The 21,109-nt window shown below is 47.4% G+C and overlaps 1 protein-coding gene and 1 pseudogene across 1 annotated transcript; one reads left to right on the plus strand and one right to left on the minus strand.

Moving 5' to 3' along the window:
• Positions 1-9,483: 9,483 nt before the first annotated feature.
• Positions 9,484-20,679, minus strand: UTP11 (UTP11 small subunit processome component). The gene is made up of 8 exons (XM_014477426.2): positions 20,521-20,679; positions 16,318-16,379; positions 15,026-15,128; positions 13,658-13,771; positions 13,085-13,178; positions 12,858-12,988; positions 10,460-10,570; positions 9,484-9,739 (listed from the first exon to the last, which is right to left on the minus strand). The coding sequence occupies exons 1-8, from the start codon at positions 20,581-20,583 to the stop codon at positions 9,656-9,658; spliced, it is 762 nt and encodes a 253-aa protein (XP_014332912.1). The 5' UTR covers positions 20,584-20,679; the 3' UTR covers positions 9,484-9,655.
• On the plus strand, positions 13,779-14,434 carry LOC102272080 (transformer-2 protein homolog beta pseudogene; annotated as a pseudogene).
• Positions 20,680-21,109: the final 430 nt, after the last annotated feature.

A 21,109-nucleotide genomic window follows, 5' to 3' on the forward strand; every position in this document is an offset into this window, starting at 1 on the left:
GTGTCCCCAGCATCCGGTGGGGTCAGCAGAACTATATGGGAGTGGGATGGAGGAGGCAAAGAAGAAAACAGAGTGGGGAGAGGTAAGAAACACCCCTCAATCAAATCACTCAAAGCTGTTCATTTGAGAGGTTGAGGTTGAGGGTGCCCATGCTGGTCCCTTCTCACCCACGGGCCTCCCCATGCCAGTATCCGGGTACCCCACCCCCACCTCATCCCAGATCTTGGAATTTAACTTCCCTCTACATACCCCTCAGGGCCACCAAGGGGCTGTTGCTGTAGACTAGCCCTAGAGTCAGACTTGGATGAGGCTCCCAACGAAGGAGAACATGTTAAAACATCTTCATGTAATGTTTGTAATAAATTGCATGACAAAGTCAGACCATGGACTCCCTTTCCAAGTTCTGCAGCATGTCATTTGTACTGGCTTCCCCCGTCTCAGAGGCCTCCTGTTCTCAACCCCCTGGGGACTTCGAGTTTCTCTTCAGATAACCTGCTTGGCTGTATCTGCCTTAGTGAGGAAGAAGAGGCAGGATGGATAACCCCCTTCAAGAATCATAGGTGTGAGAGACAGATAAATTAGGAGGCTGGAATTAGCATATGAAAGACTGTCTATATAACATAGATAATCTACAAGGACCTACTGTGTAGCACAAGGAACTATACTCAATACTCTATAATAACCTACGAGGAAAAAGAATATGAAGAAGGACAGATGTAACAATATGTGTAACTAAATCACTTTGCTGTCCACCTGAAACTAACACAGCATTGTAAATCTACTATATTCCGATATAAAAATTTTTTTTTTCATTTTTGTAACATTTATTTATTTGGCTGCATGAAGTCTTGGTTGTGGCGCACAGGCTTCTCTCCAGCTGCGGTGTGCAGGCTTAATTGCCTCACAGCATGTGGGATCCCAATTCCCTGACCAGGGATAGAACCAGCAACCCCCCACACACACACTGAAAGGTGGAGTCTCAACCCCTGGACCACCAGGGAAGTCCCTTAAAATTTTTTTATAAAAAAGAAAATGCTTAGGACCTTTCCCTAGCTTCTCAAAAAAAAAAAAAAAAAATTCGTTAAGTGTGCGTATATCCCTATCTACCTCTCTATATATCTTGACTTTCCATCTGTGTAAACATGTCTGTGTGTAACTCATTGTGTGGGTGTGTGTGTGTGTGCACATGCACACGCCTTGCCTCCTGACTGGTAATTTTTGGTTAATTCAATTGATTACAATAATTACACAATCCCCCAAAAGTCTTCATTTTTCCTTGTGAAAGTAACACTCTGGCCCAGTGCCAGAGGGTGGGGGAGTGTGGCTCCAGCCCCAGCTGGAAAGTGCTGACCTAGACTTCCCCTACTCTCACTAGAGGAGGGCATAGGTCACAGGACAAGGCAGGGTAGAGGCCTTGCCCTCTACATGCATGCACATGCACCCCCTGTGCCCAGGAACACATGTGGGTAAATATACACACACACATACACTTTGGCCCTACCCTGGTGGTGTCCCCACGATGGAAGAAACTTCCTGCCTATGAAGGGCATTTCTTCCCTCACTGTCCTTCATTCTCTGGGAGCCTCCTCCCTCACAATCACATGGACATACATGTTTACACACAATTTATGCACACACAGAGCAGAGGGAAGGGGAGAGGCCAAAAGAAGGTAGGTGAAGAGATCACGTGTGCCCAGAAGGCAGCTCCCCGGCGGGGGAGCAGAGGGCCCAGGGCACACTGAGTGGGAGGGCAGCTTCATGGCTTCCTCTCTTCCCCAGCCAGCGACCAAAGGTCAGCCCAGGCGGCTAAGCCACGTGCGGCCCAACCACCCCCGTCGGGTCATGTGAGCCCAGGACCAAAGCCTCATCAACACACCATTGTCCTCCAGAGCCCAGCCTCATGCTGGAGGGAGCAAGTCCCCTCCAGCCCAAGCCCATTCAGGGCCCTGTGGTCCAGGAATCTGTGGTCCTCTCCTGAGGGGACACTCTCAGCCCCCACCTTGAGGACAAGCTGCCTGATGCTCAGACTAATCTTAACCTCTTCAGGACCTCCCATCCACTTCTGAGACATGAGAAGAAATGAGCTTTCCACTTGCACTGAGAGTGCCTGGGGTGGGAGTGGTGAGCGGGCGGAGGAGGAAAGGACCTCTTTCTCTTGTGCCCTCTGAGGGGTACATACACCACCCCAGCCACCCCCATCCCCTCCTATACCCTACATATTCTGGAGAGGAGAAAGAGTGAAGTGGAGAAGGGCCCAAGAGTTGCCCTGAAGGTCATCTTGCACGTCAGCACAGGGATGGGCCCCATAGCCCCTTGTGCCCTGGCTCCCAGCCTGGACCACAACACAGGCTCCATTGACTCCTGGGCACCCTCTTTCCCAAGATGCACACAAAACTGTGGGCTCGTGGTTCCGGCCCACGGGTCCCAGAGTCCCACAAGGCTCCACAGGGCCTGGCCCCACAGGACCCACCCAGGAAAAGAGACCAGAGCTGGCTCGCTGGACGGCGTGGGTGGATGCATCTCCTAAGAAGCTGGCGGAAGAGAGGAAGAAGGAAGGGAGGGACATTTCGCAGGATCTTCCTGATCTGGGCTAAAGGCCCTCGTGGCCCACCCCTGAGCCCCACCCTACCCCGCCAGGAGTGGAGTCAAAGATCTCAAGTACCCAACTAGGATAGATTCTCCACCAGGGCCTCCTCTACCCACCCCTCTTCCCTCCTGACTCCTTGCAAAAACGGGAACTGCTGCCCCTGCCGCCAAGACTAAGCCTGGGACAAAGCCACCCTGGCCCATGCTCTATCTCCTGCAAGGGAAGTCAGGTGGAAAAGGATGGTTATATCTGGGGGAGGGGGACGGGAGGAAAGCCAGGCTCCAGCAAGGGGAGGGCTGCCCCAGCAGGATGACAAGGAGATGATTAAACCCACAGAGAAGATTGATAAGAGAGCTAAACAGCTGCAGCTCTGCAAGGTGGGCTGGGGACAGATCTCATCTTGTCCTGGCGTCTCTCAGAGCACTCTGGCGGGGGTGGGGGGGGTGGTGGCTGGGCAGTCTGGCTGAGCTTATGGCATACCCAAGCTCCCCAGTACTGGGGGTGAGGGAGGCTCACACCTCCTTTCCCCACCCCCCAGGCCTCTGATGGTGACTTTCCGAACCCAGTGCCCACTCCCACCAGCCCAGAGTTGCCTCCCCTCTCGACACCCCTCTGTACCTAGGCAGCGCACCCCTTCTCACCGGTGCCCCCTTCACCCACAGCATCTCGGCCACAGCTCTCACTCTCGTTATTATTAGATGTGATTTACAGCGGAAATGCTGAGTCAGACAAACCAAGACTCCCCAGCAGAGGCAGTGAGAGAGGAGAGTCCAGGGGAGGTGGCCCTCTCGGGCACAGGGTTCTCAGAAGAAAGTCAGGTGACAGGGATCCGGGATGAGCTGGAGAGTCATCACTCCTGTTTCTCCTGTCTGTTCCAAGCCCAGGATCCTCACCTGGGTCTCTTGAAGTTTCAGACCCCTTTTTCTGATTCCCCACCCAGCTTTTCAGCCTCTGATCTTCCTTGACAAGTTGGAAGAGAACAGCCCAGGGATCCAGAAGACTTGACATCGAGGTCGTTCTGCTGGGCCATTTCTTCACACCACGGCTCATGATCCAGAGATGGAGAGAAGCGGGAAAAGTGCATTGCTGGGGTCTCCGCCCCCCAGTCTGCAGCAGAAAGCATGGGCACTGTGTGCTCCTGTGGGCATCCGAAGGCACCGGGACACGTGTGGTGCACGGCTCTGCTCCCACCTTGCACCGAAGAGCTCAGCGGGCAGGTCCATCTCCGCTCCCTAGGTCTCTGACTCCCTAGCAGGGAGGAACTGGGCATTGTTGCCAAAAATAAACGTTCGCTCTCCCGCTCCCTGGCTCCCGGCTCCCGCTCATTAGGATGCGTGGCGTTTGGCTGCGGTCCCACACCTTGCAGCTCATTATAAATATGCAGTCGCTGCTGGCGCTACCCCAATCATCTCTGCAATCAGAGCTTTTAATTAGGTTAATTAAATTGTATCAAATCTCGCAGGGACGCAGTTCACTGATGCTGATGAGGCAGCCAAAACAGACCCCAGCTCCTGCGCTAATGAAGGCCGCTGCCTGCCTGCGCAGCGAGGGAGCCCGAGCGCATAATAAACGGGTGCGTCCTCTGGGAGGAGCTGCTGCTGCCCAGACCCTGGGCTCTGGGGACCTGGCAGGGGGTCTGCCCCAGCCCACCAGGCTCCAGCTGCAGCAGAGACTCCTGCTGCGGAGGACCATCGCCTTCACTTGAGAACTAACACTCGAGAACTAACCTGAGCAGCTTCAGGAGGCCAGGCAGGTGGGCTGGGTCAGGGCCACGCTGAGAACTTGCCACCCCTACATGGCAAACTTAGGTGTGCCCCTAAGATCCACTGGCTCCATCTGGGATTCCCTCTTTCCCTCTCCTCCAGAATGGCCCAACAAGGCCAGGGCCCCAGCCCCTACACACACACACACACACACACACACACACACGCACACACACAGCTGCCACTGCCCCTCTGGATTGTCTTACTAGGGAGGCCAGACTGAGACTACAAAGCTCGTCCAGTCACTGCTGGCCTAGTCTCCATCTGCCGTGGAGGCCATCTGCCCCAGTCGGGGGCGGGTGGGTGTGGTTTATAACGCTACCGGCCAGTAGCAGGGCAGGGTGGTGCCCCGTAATCTCCACGTGCCAGATGGACCCTAAATCTCCCCACATACCACTCCACCTCAAGAGCTCTCTCTGAGGGAGGGACACTTGCCCTCCAACCCCTTGGGATCAAATTAGCTCGAAATGCAAGAGGTCCACCCTTTCCCCAGCCCCTGCCCATGCCAGTCCCCTGGCAATCCACAGCTGGCCACAGACTCCAGAACTAGAGGGCCCCGCAAAGGTCCTCCCCTGTCTTTATGCAGGAAAGCAGGTGCTGCCACCTTTAAAGGGACTGTCCCCAACGCTCTACACAGCCTGGCTCCAACCCCCTCCTCTTAACCCCTCTGTCACTGGCCTCAGTGTCACTGAGCAGCTGAGAAGAGAAGATGGGGAAATTTTCAGTGCTCTCGGGACATGTTTCTGCTGTAGAAGCTGGTTTTTTGGTTTGGAAAGGTTTTTTGTTTTTTTTCCATCCAGTAATGTGAACACATGAAACCTGAAACCACCCCCCCCATTTGTCACCTCAGAAAGAAGCCTTTGGGGGAACTGGGAGAGAGCTGTAAATGAGTCAGGCTGATTCAGGGCAGCGGGGGCTGCCCAGCTGCCTCCGGGGCACCACAATTCATTAACACTTATGATCTGGGCTTGGCCATCAGGTGACAGACGACAGGAGGAAAGGAAAGGGCTTCCTTTCCACCCTTTACCCCAAAGAGCAGCCCCCCGATAAACTCCTCTTGGTGAGAAACAGTAGGTCCCTGGCTCTGCTTTGAACCAGCCTCTACCATTACCCTCAGCACCACCACCCCGCCCAGTCAGCTCGCCTCGCACAAGAGAGGAAAGGGCCATGGCCATTACCAGGGCCATCAAGGGATGCAGACAAAACTGGGCAGGGAGAACGAGGTAGCCCCTTCAGTTAGGAGAGATACAGATTAGACTGCACTTTCCCAAAAGTACTGACGATGCATCTGGAAATAAGGAACAGGGAGATTCCTCATAGGGAGTCTGAGGAAGCAGGAGAGGTTTTTTTCCATCTGACCAGAGAAGTCAGGGAAGAACAAGCAGAAGCATGAACCGGGCAGCCTCTCGAACCTCCTAAGTCTACGCACTGGGCTTGGGGAAGGAAACTGCCTCTTGGAGTTCCGAGGCTGCTCTCTGCCTCTTCCCCGCAGTTCTGCTGAGACAGACCCAGGGAGATGGGCGGCGGGAGCCCTGCCAGCAGGGAGGCCCCGTGACCTGGCTGGCAAGAGAGCGCACCCCCTGACCCCAGGAGACAGCTGCACAAGAAACCTGCCAGCTCAACCCCAAGACGGTCTTTCAGGTCCGCCTTTGACTCCACTCACCTGGGCCTCTGAGCCAGGACTCCCACCCAGGCTTCCCCCGCCCTTCTCTGACACCCTGTGCATGAGGCTCTGTGAACTGGCGCTGGGAGAGCTCAAGGAGGAAGGGAGGCCAGCCCCAGACACCCACTCACCTCTCTGTCTCAAGTCCCAGCAGGCCCGGCCTCGCTGGCCTCCACAGGTCGGCAGAGCGAGTCTGCATCTGCTCGCAAACAGAACTGCACATGGGCAGAACCCACCATGTCTCAGTGGAACCACCCATCATCGGACAACCTGGGACACCAGCACAGGCTTCCTCCATGACCCTCACCAGAATGTGAGGGGAGGGCTCTTTCCAGTCCCTTGGGGGCCACACCAATCTCAAGCTGGGTGGGGAGGTGGGGATAGGAAGGGGACTGGGGTGGAGAACATCTTTTTTCACAGGAGCTCACTTACGTGGCATTAAATCCAATAACCAAATGCCTACTAAGCACCTATGGAGTATTGGGTGCTTTCAACGCCAGCACCCTGAGAGCTAACCTCAGCAAAGGGGCAGGAGCTCCACCTACTGGGCCCTTCCCCACTCTGTTGCCAGGAATTGGTCCAGTATAAGGGTTTTCTTCTACTGTTGCCTGGAAAATCCCATGGATGGAGGAGCCTAGTAGGCTGCAGTCCATGGGGTTGCACAGAGTCGGACAGGACTGAAGCGACTTAGCAGCAGCAAGGTTTTCTTCAAATAAAACCAGAATAGCCAGGGCTTGATATTCTCCTGCTTCAATCAGAAGGGCAATCAGATGCTTCAATCAGATGTGGCAATGGACTAAGACGGAGCTGGGTTAGCCGGTTCTCTGTGCTAGAGAGGCCTGGGGCTTCCATGTCACCCGTGCAGCTGCTGCTTTGGAAACTTGGGTTTGTACAAGAGATCTGATTCACATGTGTTCTGCCAAGAGAAATGCTCTCCACCTCTGGAGGCTGTCACATTCTTCTTGGCACAGCTAGAATAGATGCCACCAAGAGCCCAAGCACCCTCTGGACCTGGATGGGATGGATCCTAAAGAAACAATAATCTCTCTTTTCCAAGCAAGGAGCCAGGAGTCTGAGGTTCCAACAGGCACGAAAACGTCAAAGCCCTTGGCCTGTTTTCGGGACTCATGAAGCTGGAGCCTCTTGGGTTCATCAGAGGGGCAGCCAATCTTCCCCCTTAGAATCCTCGGGCCTCGAAGACGGCCTTCAGTTTAAGAGCAGCTCCGGACCCCTAGGCTTCCCAGGTGGCACTAGCTAGCGGTAAGGAACCCACCTGCCAAAGGAGGAGACGTAAGGGACACAAGTGTAATCCTTGGGTCGGGAAGATCCCCTGGAGAAGGACATGGCAACCCACTCCAGTATTCTTGCCTGGGAAACCCATGGACAGAGGAGCCTGGTGGGCTACAGTCCATGGGGTCACAGAGTCGGACAAACTGAGCAGCTTTCAGGATCCCTAGCTTTATCCCTTAACGGAGCTAGTGCTCTGATGACTTCTACCCTGGAACTTACTCAGAGAGGATGGATCTTCCTGCTCCATTTGACCTGTGCACCTATGTATATGAGGACTTGTGGGTGCTAACCTGTGTCCAGGGGCTTCCCTGGTAGCTCAGTTGGTAAAGACTCTGCCTGCAATGCAGGAGACCCCAGTTCAATTCCTGGGTCAGGAAGATTCCCTGGAGAAGGGATAGGCTACCTACTCCAGTATTCCTAGGCTTCCCTGGTGGCTCAGACAGTAAAGAATCCGCTTGCAATGTGGGAGACCTGGGTTCGATCCCTGGGTTGGGAAGATCCCCTGGAGTAGGGTATGGCATTCCACTCCAGTATTCTTGTCTGGAGGATTCCCATGGACAGAGGAGCCTGGCAGGCTACATACATGGAGTCAGACATGACTGAATGACTAAGCACAACAGCCTGCATCCATGAAACCCTAGTGTTGTTTGGGAACCAGAGGGTATGCAGATATGCACACACCCGTGTTTCAGCCTGAGTGGTTGGTACCATGTGCATCTATTAACCTGAGTCTACAGTGTGGGCAGCTTTGTGTGGCAATGTGCTCCACCAAAAGCATTTAGGTGTACTCCCCACCTTCCTCCCACCTTCCCCCCAAGCAGGGACAAGGGAGTCAGAGCAGCAGGATCAAGCTGTGCTGTCCCAGGAACAGACTGCTGCTGGATTGGCCTGCTCCTCTATCCAACACCCATGTGATGAGTCCTTTCCTGGCTCAGGTCTCACCTCTCTAGATGCCTTTATCATAAGACTGTCGACATTCACTTAGCTCAGCACCTTTCCAGACTGGGAAGCGCTTCCTTCCTGAAGGCAAAAGCTGCTGGCTTCTAATCCCTTGGCCCTTCTTCCTGTTTTCCAGGGCCCCCAGACCTATATCCCACCGAGTACATCCTGACGAAACAGGCTTTCATTTTAAGCTTTGTACAGAACATAACAGTCATGGAAATTAAGTTTTAACTTTTTTTTAATCTTTAAAATCCACACAGAACAGTTCCCCCTCTAGGGAATGAGGTGTAAGCAAGCCTCCCAGAATCCTGCTCCTCCCACATTTGCTCTAAGCATGCTCAGCCCTGTCCTGACTGGTCTCAGCCTACCATCCCTACATGGGCAGGGAAGGGAAGGGTGAGACTCTGGGAAGTCTGTGTCTGCTGCACACACCCTGGGGCTGGGGTCTCTATTTCCAGGGTGAGGGCCTGTACCAAGCCATTTATAGCCTTGCCATCAAGAACTGGCCAGGAGGGCGGGAACACAGAGCCTGGTCTGAGTTTCATCAATAAAGAAGTGCCCCTGTGAGTTCCTGATTCCAAGGGTTTCTACCTTCAGCTATAAAGTGTGAAAAAAAAAAAAAAAAATCATTCCTGGCTAACTTATTCAGCCACCTGAATATCCAATAAATGAAGAATGAATGAGGGTAAAATCAGTTTATCCACTAGATAAAACATTATGCAAATATTAAAAATATTTAGTTTTTACTGTGAGCATATATTAAAAATTTAATGATGTAACCAAATGGAAAAGAGCTAACGATTTAATAGTAAATGAAAAAAATCAGCCATAGAAGAATTTAATTACAACTCCAAAACACAAACACCAACAACAGTGTCAACTCCCACAGATGGCGGAAACCAACCAGGGTGCTCTTGGTAGTGCTCGCCCCAGCTCCCCTGACGTCCTAGCCTGTAAGTATACGCAAAAGTTACCTGCTGTTCTTGAGTAAGTGTTGGGGTTAGGAATGAACTCATCTGTTTGCCAAACTTGCTATATAAAAGATTATACTCCTTATAAAATGAAAAAAATGAAATTATAGAAAAGTAAGACTGGGGTCAGGCAGTTCCACGCGGTTCAGTGGCTGGACTTTGGCACTTTCATTGCCCCGGGCCTGGGTTGGATCCCTGGTAGGGGAGCTGGGATCTCAGAGGCTGCACGGCTCAGCCCAAAAACAGACTGAATTCAACAACCCACAATTCAGATGGGGGAAGGGGCTTTAATGTTGTTTGTATCGAATGTCAAATCTACAAAAAAATTATGGTTACAAACAGGAAAACCAAGTCACTTCGACCAATGGAATTTGAAGTTACTGGGAGAAGAAAACGTAAACTCTGTTCCATGTGGAATGAGAAGGCTTATCTATAAACTTCAACGCTTCCGACGACTCTCAAATTTGTAAATAGCTGGGGAGTTCACCGTTTCTTTCTTCACTTTTACCTTCTGAGTTTTATCCTACAAAATAAAAAAGTTACCAGTAAAGGCTGTAACAAGAGAGGGCTGTGTAAAATAGAAAGTTTAATAACTAAAGCCCCTAATTCAGCCCATCTCAACATTCAAAAGAGACAAAGCCCTTCGTCCTAAGGCATCCCTGACTGGATGACTTAAGTCCTCCCCCAGGCTTCCGTAATGATGCTGGTTGGCTGTGCAGAAGTTCTTGTGAAAACTGAGAAGAAAGGTACTCAAATCATTAATTCTTTTTTGGTAGGGCTTCTCTTATGGAACCCCAGTTGAGAAAGGCAGACCAAAATGATCTGCAAAGCCAAAGAATTTGACATTTAGAGGAATGATAATAATATGAAAGGGGCATCTTATATTCCTTAGCTCTGCTATTTAACTACACAATGTTGTCTATTTTTAAATACCAGTGAACGACACGCACTGTTTTGTTAACCTGTTTAAATGTTACAGATAGCTGTTCATAAGCTATAAAGTTCACATGCCACCCAATCCTACCCTTGGCTGTTCCAAAGCACTGACTAATAAGCCCCTTATTACCTTCTTAATCAAGGAACATTTCAACACTGTCAGAGTAACAGACACTGGCTCAAACCACTGCCCCTGAGGAGCAGACATTTTCACTGGGGTTGATTTACACAAAGCTGAAATCCAGTTTCAGTTAAGACCTTTACAAGGAAAAAAATAAAATGAATGCCTAAGGCTCTCACTCCTCACCAGAAGGTCTTTGCGAGTCTGAATTTTCTGCGCAATAACGAACAATTTCCTCTCACGCTCAATCCGCTGTGTCAGGCAGTCATACTGCTTCTGCCTCTCTTTCGCTATCCGCTGCAGAGGAAGCACACCTTTTCAGTGAAACAATTAATACAATAAAAACGAGTAAGAAACTGTTTTTGAGTCCACTTAGGCCCAAATGCATAAATGGTTTCGTCAATTCCCTCCTTACTCCAGAATCAATGTAACAAGACACTCTGAAGTTGTCCATTTTAAGAGCACTGCATTCCAGAGGCCAATGGAACCTTGGTGACTTACCCAGGGACACACGGTTCACCTGGAGAGAGGCAGGACTGCGCCTTGAGACTCACAGATCCCAGGAATCTTTCCACTACTACTCAGAGCTGCTTCACCCTTTGTGTGAGCATCCCAGTCACCTAACGTGACACAGTATATAGAGAAGCAGAGAAGGGTCCCTGGGGCAGTGACCGCAGAACTCAAGAGAGCAGAAGGACTCTCTGTCAGTAAAAGCTGACCTGAAAATTCTCAGTGCTGATGACCCCTCAAAGTCCAGTGGTCCTGAACTCTTCCTTGGTGACACAGTGCATAGGAACTCACCTGCCAGTGCAGGGGACACAGGTTCGAACCCTCGTCCGGGAAGATCTCACGTGCCACAGAGCAACTAAGCCCATGTGTCACAACTGTTGAGCCGGCGAGCCCTAGAGCCCATGCTCCGGAACAAGAAAAACCACCACGATGAGCTGCACCGCAACGAGAGAGTAGCCCTGCTCGCCACAACCAGAGAAAACCCCTGTGCAGCAAAAAGACCCAGAGCAACCAAAAATAAAAAAAAAAGAAAGAAATGGCCCTTCAATACGAGGGAATTATGACCTCTGAGAAACTGATGAAAGCTTTGGATTCTTTCTTTTTCTGGAGAGTCTTTCTTCACATAAATGTACATATATGTTTGTATAAATTCATACAAACATACATACCTAGTCACATAAAATTTTAAGGTGGGAAGAAGGTGTTCACAGACTTCCTAAAGCCATTCATGGATTTCCCAAACCCTCCAAGTTACACACTAAAAATTCCCTTGTAAGCCACCACTAGCAGTCTCTTATTAATCAAAATAATTTTGCTTTCAATAAGAGATTTAAAACCACCACCACCACCAGACAAAAGGGCAAGATTCAAACTTTCCCAGCTTCTCCAAAGGTATGTTGGTGAACTGTCCTACACAGGACCAATCTCTTTAGGGACCACTGCATACTTGAGACGCGTCAGTAACACAGCTAATTGAAAACACAACTCCCTGACAAACAAGGTTAGCACTAGAACACTAGTCAGCCAGCTCTTCAGCTAGAAGTGTTATCTTCAAATATTACTGGGCCTCAGACGTAAACGATTCACCAATTCTAGCATAGTCTCACAGCAGTGGTTTCAGACAGCTTTTGTTTTCACTTCATTGCACAGACTGTCAAATTTATGGGATTACCCAATATAGTCAAACTAATTACGGGTATTTATATTACTAAAGCAAGTTTAGCTGCCTCTGAGCTAGAGAAGCTGCTGTGAAATTAAACATTGGAAGCAAAGCTGATGCGGTGTAAATGATTCAAATCAAAACAGAACAGCTGTCTGCTTGAAACACACTGACAGCAGTTTTTTAAATGAATCAGTCAGAAGTGAGAGTTCAACTCCAGAAGACTTGGAGGAAAAGCATGTCTTCTGCATGAACCCAGTTACAGCAATGGAAAACACCATAAGGACAAATCGATCCAAAATCTGGGCTACAAATGCAGAACATGAAAGACCTTGGGATATGCATAGGCACTGTTAAAGGTTTAATATCAAAGTATACCAAATCCCTTCATCTTCAGTGTCCCCCTCCCCCCTTCTCTGTATTTTAAAACTGTTACCATCTGTTACAGCATTGAAAGCATAAGCCCAGGGTCAGAAGTGGAGTCAAATGCAGACCTAGGGAATTCCCTGGTGGTGCAATGGTTAGGACCCTGTGCTTTGCTGGGGCCCAGATTCAATTTCTGGTCAGGGAACCAAGATCTCACAAACTTCACAGCATGGCCAAAAAAGAAAAAAAAGAGAAGAAAACAAAGGCAGACCTAAAGACCAGAACCTATGGTCCTGACCACTATGCCACACATCCTCTAATCTTAGAAACTAAGAAACCTTCCTCCACTTCCATTCCCATCACCAAATTCTCCTTCTGTTTCTCCAAAGAGAACTTCGTACTTTTTCCACAAATAATCTTATAGAATGCTGTGCGGGGGGGTTGGGGGGTGGAGAGGTGAGACAGTATGGGGGAGACAGCGGGGGGAAAAGGAGGAAAGGAACCTAGATTCCCATAAACTCAGACCTGAAGAAAAATGGAGAAACTTACCTTAAGTCGAGTCTGATTGTTAACTCCTTTCACTTTCTCCTTCTGCAAGGTCTCTATCGTGGGTCTGTTAAAGACTCTGTCAACTAGTTCTGGGGCTGTTCGCAGGTGAGTGGCAATATCAAACTGTTCAACTAAAAGTCAAGACAATCCTTAAGGTGCTGTCTCTAACACCAAACAACACAGACCAACATGCTAGACTGTCCCAGAAACCTTCAAACATTTCATACCTTCCTTTTTGGTGTCAAAAAAAAAAACATGTTTATTCTGTTGCTTCCCCTGGAAATCCAGCAGATGGAGCTCTGCTTTTAGTCTTTCAATTTTCTGCAACACAGAATATGGTCTCATTTTATGTTGGGTTCTTCTAGGATATCAGAAATGAATTTGCAAAAGTTTAGACCATTTCACATCATTATCACCAGCCAGCAAAGAATTTGCTTCATTCTTTCAAAAGAAAGGATCACTAAAATGTATCAAGCCAGGCATTGCACAAAACTCATTTAATCCTTACAATAATTCTATGAGATAGAAATAAGGAAACAGCCCCAGGAAGTTCATTTGTCCATAATCATGGGGTTAATAAAAGGCAGGGCCAGAATTTAAACCTAAATCTGTCTCATTCTCAAACTTGACCTCTTTCTACTCTACCATGCTAACTATACCTTTAAAACATTATCATAATTAAGTGTACTTTAAGATTAGAAATGCCAGAAGGAATCAACTTATAACTTGAGATCAATGGATTTCTATTTCTCTTCTTAACCAATAAATACATATCAGAATAAACATTTTTAGTTGTTTACCTTTGCTTCTGCAACCCTTTTCATTTCTATATATTTGATATCCTGAGTTCTCATTAGCTTCAGCTGTTCTGGAGTTACTTCTTCCTTCGTCTCCTTAATAACATGAACTCCATCCTAAAAATCCAAATTGAGAACATACAGTTCCTATTACAGTAAAATCATTAACAAGTTGTAGGCACAGTTCATGGCTGGACCAAAGGCTACATATAACAGCCACTCAATGCACCAGGCCTCTAAGACACATGTTCAACTCAGCACCTCCTGTCACCAACTCAGAACAGCTCCGGCAGTATTTGGATTGAACCTACACACTACAGATAGAGGTCTAAAGGAAGTGTTCTCTAAATATGGCCCAATGGCTGACATGTCTATTGCATTATGACCAGCAGTCTAGATGTTCAGGTTTGTATACTTTGAAAATGTAGATGATGCCAAGGAAGCAAAAGAGTGTGCCAATGGAATGGAGCTTGATGAACATAGGATCAGAGTTGATTACTCTATAGCAAAAAGACCACATAATCCTACACCAGGAATCTACAAGGGGAGATCTACCTACAGCAGCTCATGCCGTCAAGATTTTACAACAGAGGATATGATTGAGGCTATGATGTTCAGGACTGTCATAGTGGATCTTACAAAGGAAGTGAAGGAGGAGGATGGGGAACTGCTAAAGACAGGGATCAGACCTGCAGAAGACAGTCACCTTCTCCCTACTGTAGTTGTGGAGGATACAGATCACACTCTAGAGCTCAATCATATTCACCTCACTGCTATTAAAGCAAGAAGTTGAAGACTTTCTAAAGCCCATCCTAGAGTTAGGATATTGTCTGTGGATAATATATTTTTTAAAGTGAACAGTGACTTTTACACCTTCTATGATGACTACTTTTGGTGGAATTAAAATCTTACTTTCATTCTGCATTCAGCACTTTGTTCAATGTTTTCAGAAAAGCATGTTCTGCATATATTTTTTTACAGTCTAAATTTTGATTGCCGAAAAGTTTCTACTGTACAAAATTTCATTTAAATGGTTTTTCTACTGAATCCAGGGTATTCTGAAGATCAAAGCCTGTGTGTAAAATCCTTCCAAACGCAAAAAGCAACAATAAAGTTCGGGTTTTACTTTTCTAACATAAAAAGAAAAGGAAGAACGGAAACGGTTCCAGGCATCAAACGACTGAGACTCGGGCAGAAACGCATGGTGCTTGTGAAAGGACAGCTTCACCTTGGATACTGACCAGGAGCACCTGACCAACTGGAGAAGGGCTAAATAAAAGCCCAAGATCCTGTCTCTCCATTTCCTCCCTCATCCCTATTTTCCTTTTTGAGCTGCAGCTCAAAATACCAACTGATCCATTAGGCACTCACCTGGAGTTTAACCCGGGTCATTTTATAGTAGAATTCATCTGGATTTTTTTCCAGAGCCTTTTTCCGGAGAGCTCTGAGGTATTCTTGCTTTTTCCGGTAGTCACTAAAAAGCAGGTTAAACAAGTTCACAGCAGAAAAGAAGAAAAAAAACACAACAAGCAAACTTTACAGGCATCTAGTGATATATACAAAATGAAACTCAAAAGAGCTGCAGTGGTAACTAGATTCGATCCACACTCCACTGTTGCAGACCTTGTTCACCTCTCTGTGGTTTCACTCCTATCCCAGTTTTACCTGAAACTAATAACAGTCATTTTTTCATGTAAGTTTTAGTGCCATTTACATCATTACAGGGAGAGACCCAACAAAGCACAAATTAGAACTATTCAGACAAGGCTTTGAGGCAAGTCTGAGCACCAAGTAACCAAATTAAACTACACGTTGTAGTACAGCACAGCAACTAAAATCGTGGACTCTGGAGCCAGACAGTCTGTGTTCAAACCTTGACTCCACCACTTCTGGCTGAGTAATCTTGGATACGTTAGTTAACCACTCTGCATCCCAATTTAATTTGGGGAATGGGCGTGATAACAGTATCCCCTCAAGGTTGCTAGGTGGAATAACTAAGTATAAAAATGATAACTCTCATAGAACACTGTCTCAGTTATTATTATTATCTGCCTGAAAAACTCTAGGACCCAGAGCAACCCACTGAATTCATCACCATCTGCTCTGGGAGCATAAAAAAGGACCTCAGCTGACATGCATGGCTAACAAATAATTATAAAATACTTTGCAAATAAAGTGCTAAAGAAGAAGAAGAATGGGGATAATTGTTTTATAAGATGTTTTCAGAGTTCATTATCACCCACGCTCAGTCCCATGAATCCATCTTTCACATCTCTTCATTCCACACCACACATGGTGATGTAAGAGACTCAACAACTGGAATGTTAGATTTTATCTTGAACGTCAAGAAAAGAGAGAGAAAAAAAGATTCAGCTTTTGGCTCAAACACCAAGGCAGAAGCAAATCAAAGCCACCATGAGAAAACGATCTGGAACAACATAATAAAAAAAATTCACAATGCAATGACAGTTAAATAAATAACGCGCCACCTAAACAAAGAGAGAAGTTAGGGTCCCAGAAAAGTATCTGACGGGCCGCCAGAGCTTCTGGCCATTTTATCAATGGCAGGAAACTGTCCCTTGTTGGACTCAGGCAATTCAGCTGCAATACAGGGAGGTTGTAAGCTTTTTTGGCAGCACCTCTACTAGAAGGACTGCACTCACTCTGCACGAAGCTTGTAATCTTTCTTTTTCTCCAGCAGGCCCAGATGTTTTCGAAAGCCGGGCTAGAAAACAAAAGGAAAAAAAAAAAAGTGCTTAGTTTCCTCAGCAAACACATATCCGAATCAACATGACACCTGACAGGAAGGAGAGTCTCTGGAGCGCTCAGGAGATCCATGTCCTGGCGGCCAACGTGCTACCCCGCTCCCTCCCTCCCCCGACTGGGCTCTGCCCAGGGCTGAGAGGCCACAAGCACTGCCATAGTAGGCTTCCTGGCCTATTAAGGACAGAGAAAGGCAACAATGACTCGGCACTAAACGAGCAGTTGCCAGCTGTACTAAAATTACTACGGACTTAATCCAGGGGTTTATAAAATACTATGAAGGGAAAACATAGTAACAGGGAAGCAACTGTGGTTAAGAGAGCTAAATTTAGAGTCTGAAGAACTGGGTTCAAATCCAAGCCCTACCTCTTAACAATCTATGACCTTGCGCAAGTCACTTCACTTCTCCAAGTTGCTGTTTCGTAACTATAAAGTGCTTCAAAAGATTGAAGTCAAAGGAAAAGAGGGTGGCAGAGAATGAGATGGTTAGATAATATCACCGACTCAATGGACATGAACTGGAGCAAACTCTGGGAGATAGTAGAGGACAGGGAAGCCTGGCGTGCTGCAGTCCGTGGGGTCACCAAGAGTTGGACATGATTAAGCAATTGAACAACAGCAACCATCAAGTGAGAATAACAGGACCTCCTTCTCATGATCAGCCTGAGAATCAAAGGAGACTTTCGAGTGGTAGCCACCGGGACACAGCAGCTGCCCAGCATATGTGTCCTGTCAGAATTCTAATTTTGGTACAAAGCATGAGAGAAAACCAAGAATGACAGAAAATACTTTCTCTAATAGAGAACTTGGATAGCATGGGAGGTACGAGGATTAAATCTTGGTATTATCTTTCCACAAGCTATCACTTGTTCAGTACTTAACCTATGGCAAGGTCAGTGCTACCAACTTTTGCCTACATCAACATAACAGGCCACGTTTGCTAAAAATTACTACTACATCTTAGGCAATTTTGAAAACATAAAATTAAAGGAAAGAAAAAATCATTATAAAGAATTTGCATGTACTTTTACTTTAGTTTGTAACATCTAGGAGCTTTGACATTCCCAGAAGGTTTTAAAAAAAAAAAGCCTATTCTCCTATAAGGATAAGTATATAACATGAGTAAATAAAATTTTTATCAATGTGGAAAAAAAAAATCACTACTACAAAGCAATCTGCTAGGCTCATTAAACACAATCTCATTTATCCCCAAACAATCATGGAAAGCAGATAAAGCAGGCACAACTGTTATCCCATTTTTCCAAAAAGGGAAGGCAGTTTAACGAACAGCTTGCCCAAGAACACAGACAGAACTAGTAAGTGGCAAAGCTAGAACTAGACCCATTCTATCTGGGGCCACAGTCTGCTCTTCCCCACTCTCCTACACTGCATCCTCTTCCACTCTGAATGATCTTCATCTTTGATGAAGTACGTAAACTCACTGTTTAAACTTCTATAATAACTTGGACGGGATTTTTAAGTCTATTTTCTCATCCTCACCCCTGAAGTGATGCAAGAAATAACTCAGTATTTAAAAGAATACCCAAGCCCTCTCCTGATCATTATTTTAATTACAGCAAAGGGAGGCTGACAGTAGAGAGAGAAAACCCAAGGGTCAAAAGAGCAACAAAGTGAGGCAGAAATCTTGAAATCTGTCATGTCCACTTGAATGTACACCTGCATTACAGAAGGAAGCCTGGCACTGAATCTGAAATAGTTCACATAATTACCCCTTCCATACCAACTATCTTCCAGTGCTCCCCTACTGCTGCAGTGAGGACCTACAGGAAAGAGTCCAAACTTTACCCAAATAGGGACTGCTCTCTTCAATGTGTTTACCACCCTTTCCAGTATGGCCTTCTCACCTCTCCCACAAAGACCCTCTACTCCCACTCACACATGGCCTCTGTCTTCTCTATGAATCTAAATCAACTACTCAAAATTGTGCCTTTGGTCACACTAGGCAGGCTCTTTAAGCATCAGATTCCTCATTTGTAAAATGAGGATAACATCCTCCTCACAGGGATGTTGTAGGATTACGAGATAATCCTTATACAGCACATTAGGCTGGACCTAGCATATGGTCAGTGCTCAAAGGGACAGCTATTATCGTTGCCTTCCAAGTCCAACAGATCTCATAGTGATGCTTTCTCTCATCATCTCTCCTTGTTTTTCCTTTTTTTAAGAATTTTTTTTCCCTTTTTTTTCTCCCCCTCTCATTGGGCATTTTTAACACATCTCTTACAAAGCTGCTTCTTTGTTCAACCTTTGGTGGCTTTTGGATTCAGAGATCTGATCCCTGACTTTGTCAACTGCCAGCTATAGGTGTATGTCTTTGGGCAAATTATTCAACCTACCTAAGCCTTAGCTTCTCCATCTGCAAATGTAACATAATAGTGGTGCCTACTTTCACACACTATTGAGAGCTAAATGAGATAATAGAGTAAAGCATTCTGCACTGTCTGGCTCTGGCACATAGTAAGCACTGCTAGCTGTTATTACTTTTAGATGTATCTATATATAGATGGGGAAACAGTGGAAACAGTGTCAGACTTTATTTTTCTGGGCTCCAAAATCACTGCAGATGGTGACTGCAGCCATGAAATTAAAAGACGCTTACTCCTTGGAAGGAAAGTTATGACCAACCTAGATAGCATATTCAAAAGCAAAGACATTACTTTGCCAACAAAGGTCCGTCTAGTCAAGGCTATGGTTTTTCCTGTGGTCATGTATGGATTTGAGAGTTGGACTGTGAAGAAGGCTGAGCACCGAAGAATTGATGCTTTTGAATTGTGGTGTTGGAGAAGACTCTTGAGAGTCCCTTGGAGTGCAAGGAGATCCAACCAGTCCATTCTGAAGGAGATCAGCCCTAGGATTTCTTTGGAAGGAATGATGCTAAAGCTGAAACTCCAATACTTTGGCCACCTCATGCAAAGAGTTGACTCATTGGAAAAGACTCTGATGCTGGGAGGGATTGGGGGCAGGAGGAGAAGGGGACGACAGAGGATGAGATGGCTGGATGGCATCACTGACTCGATGGACATGAGTCTGAGTGAACTCCAGGAGCTGGTGATGGACAGGGAGGCCTGGCGTGCTGCGATTCATGGGGTCGAAAAGAGTCGGACACGACTGAGCAACTGATCTGATCTGATATATAGGTCCAAACAAGGTGGCAAATTACACTACTCCAAACACACCACTGAGCACACAGCAAGTTCACAATAAATGTCTGATAAATGCCATTAAGCCAGAAGACTAAACTGTGGTTGGAGGCCTTAGTTCCATCCCATCCCATCAGTGACACAACTTTAGACACATCCTTCTCCCTTTCCCATCTGTAATACGAAGTTGGACCAGACATCCCTACGGGCCTTTCTGGATAGGATATTGTGTGATTCCTGAGAGTAGTGGAATAATGGATTCTGCCTACATTAAACGAATTCCCACTCAAGTTCCCCACAGGGACACCCCGCACAAAAGTTCTACGACTGTTTACCTGAATTTGGTGTTTATGACCGGGCAAGCCAATTCTGTTCTGTGAACTTCATTTTCCCCATCTATATAATGGGCTTGGAAAACATGAACATTACGGGGGGAGACATAACAAAAAGCATATGCAGCAGATCTTCAGGGAACCTCAAAACCCAGGCATGATGATGATACTGCATTAGTAACACCGATCTCTTTGGGCTCAGCCCACAGACACAGTGGACAGAGCTGAGCATCTTTAAATACGGACTCCGGTTCCAGTCGGGACACTTAATGGCTGTGTGAACTTTGACCTCAACTTCCCGTAAGAAAATCAAACACTTTTCACACAATATCTTATTTAACCACCTCACCGAAACCTTGCAAGATAGCCCTATCTCCCAGGATTAAGGACAGCCGTTCTTTTCCTAGCGAGAACGAACATGCTCTCCTCCCCAACGGCGAGGCTCCGCCCCAGCCACGCCGGCGTCGCTAGCATATATTTACATATATTTACTTGTACCAGGCCCGCAAGGAGAAGGCCAAGATCCGCAGGTGGTGGGGTAGGGAGGGCTGGGGCGGGAATAGCACATGGGGCCACCGGCAAGCGCTCAGTGGGGCCTGTGGTACCCTACCTGGCTTCGCTCTCGGTGTTCCCGCTGCCGGGACTTAGCCGCCTTCCGAAATGCCGCCGCCATGTCTGCTCACTTCTGGAAAACCTCTGTACACAATGCCGGTTTCGTACCGCTTCAGCCGCCGGACCACGGACCCTACCGGAAATAAGCCAAGCCACCAGCGACTTAGAACCGCCCACTTCCTCCCCGCAGCCTATCCAGCGGCTGTCTTTCCGGAAATACGTCATCTAGTGAAGGCGTCCACCACAGGCTACTTCTGGGAAGTGTAGTTCTCTAGGTCTAGTCTCGTGACTCTACAACCTCCCGTTCTTATTCGCCAGAGCTTGTCCACGTGTACCGAAACCTCGCCTTCGCGCTCGGCTCCGCGTTGGCACCTGGGAACACGTGGCTGGCACAGCCCTCGGACCGAATTGGGCCTGGAGTGTGCGCATGCGCGGTCTCCTACAGCGCCGCTCCACTTGCTGTATTTAAGCGGTACGTTTAAAGCTAGGAGCCTTGTGAATTTCCCGGTGTATCTGGAAGACCGCTCTAAAGAGAGACAAGAGTCCTTAAAACCACCTGTTGCTCTGCCACTTGTCTACATAACGTT

This window comes from Bos mutus, chromosome 3, assembly GCF_027580195.1.
Source record: "Bos mutus isolate GX-2022 chromosome 3, NWIPB_WYAK_1.1, whole genome shotgun sequence".
In the NCBI taxonomy this organism is placed as follows: domain Eukaryota; kingdom Metazoa; phylum Chordata; class Mammalia; order Artiodactyla; family Bovidae; genus Bos; species Bos mutus.

What these genes read in the sequence shown, in the direction of transcription:
- UTP11 (XM_014477426.2), bottom strand. Translation starts at nt 20,583, where the DNA reads ATGGCGGCGGCATTTCGGAAGGCGGCTAAGTCCCGGCAGCGGGAACAC. An exon ending in AAAGGGTTGCAGAAGCAAAG is followed by an intron (nt 13,179 to 13,657) that starts GTAAACAACTAA and finishes TCTGTGTTGCAG; the next exon opens with AAAATTGAAAGACTAAAAGC. An exon ending in AGACTCGCAAAGACCTTCTG is followed by an intron (nt 9,740 to 10,459) that starts GTGAGGAGTGAG and finishes TTTATTTTGTAG; the next exon opens with GATAAAACTCAGAAGGTAAA.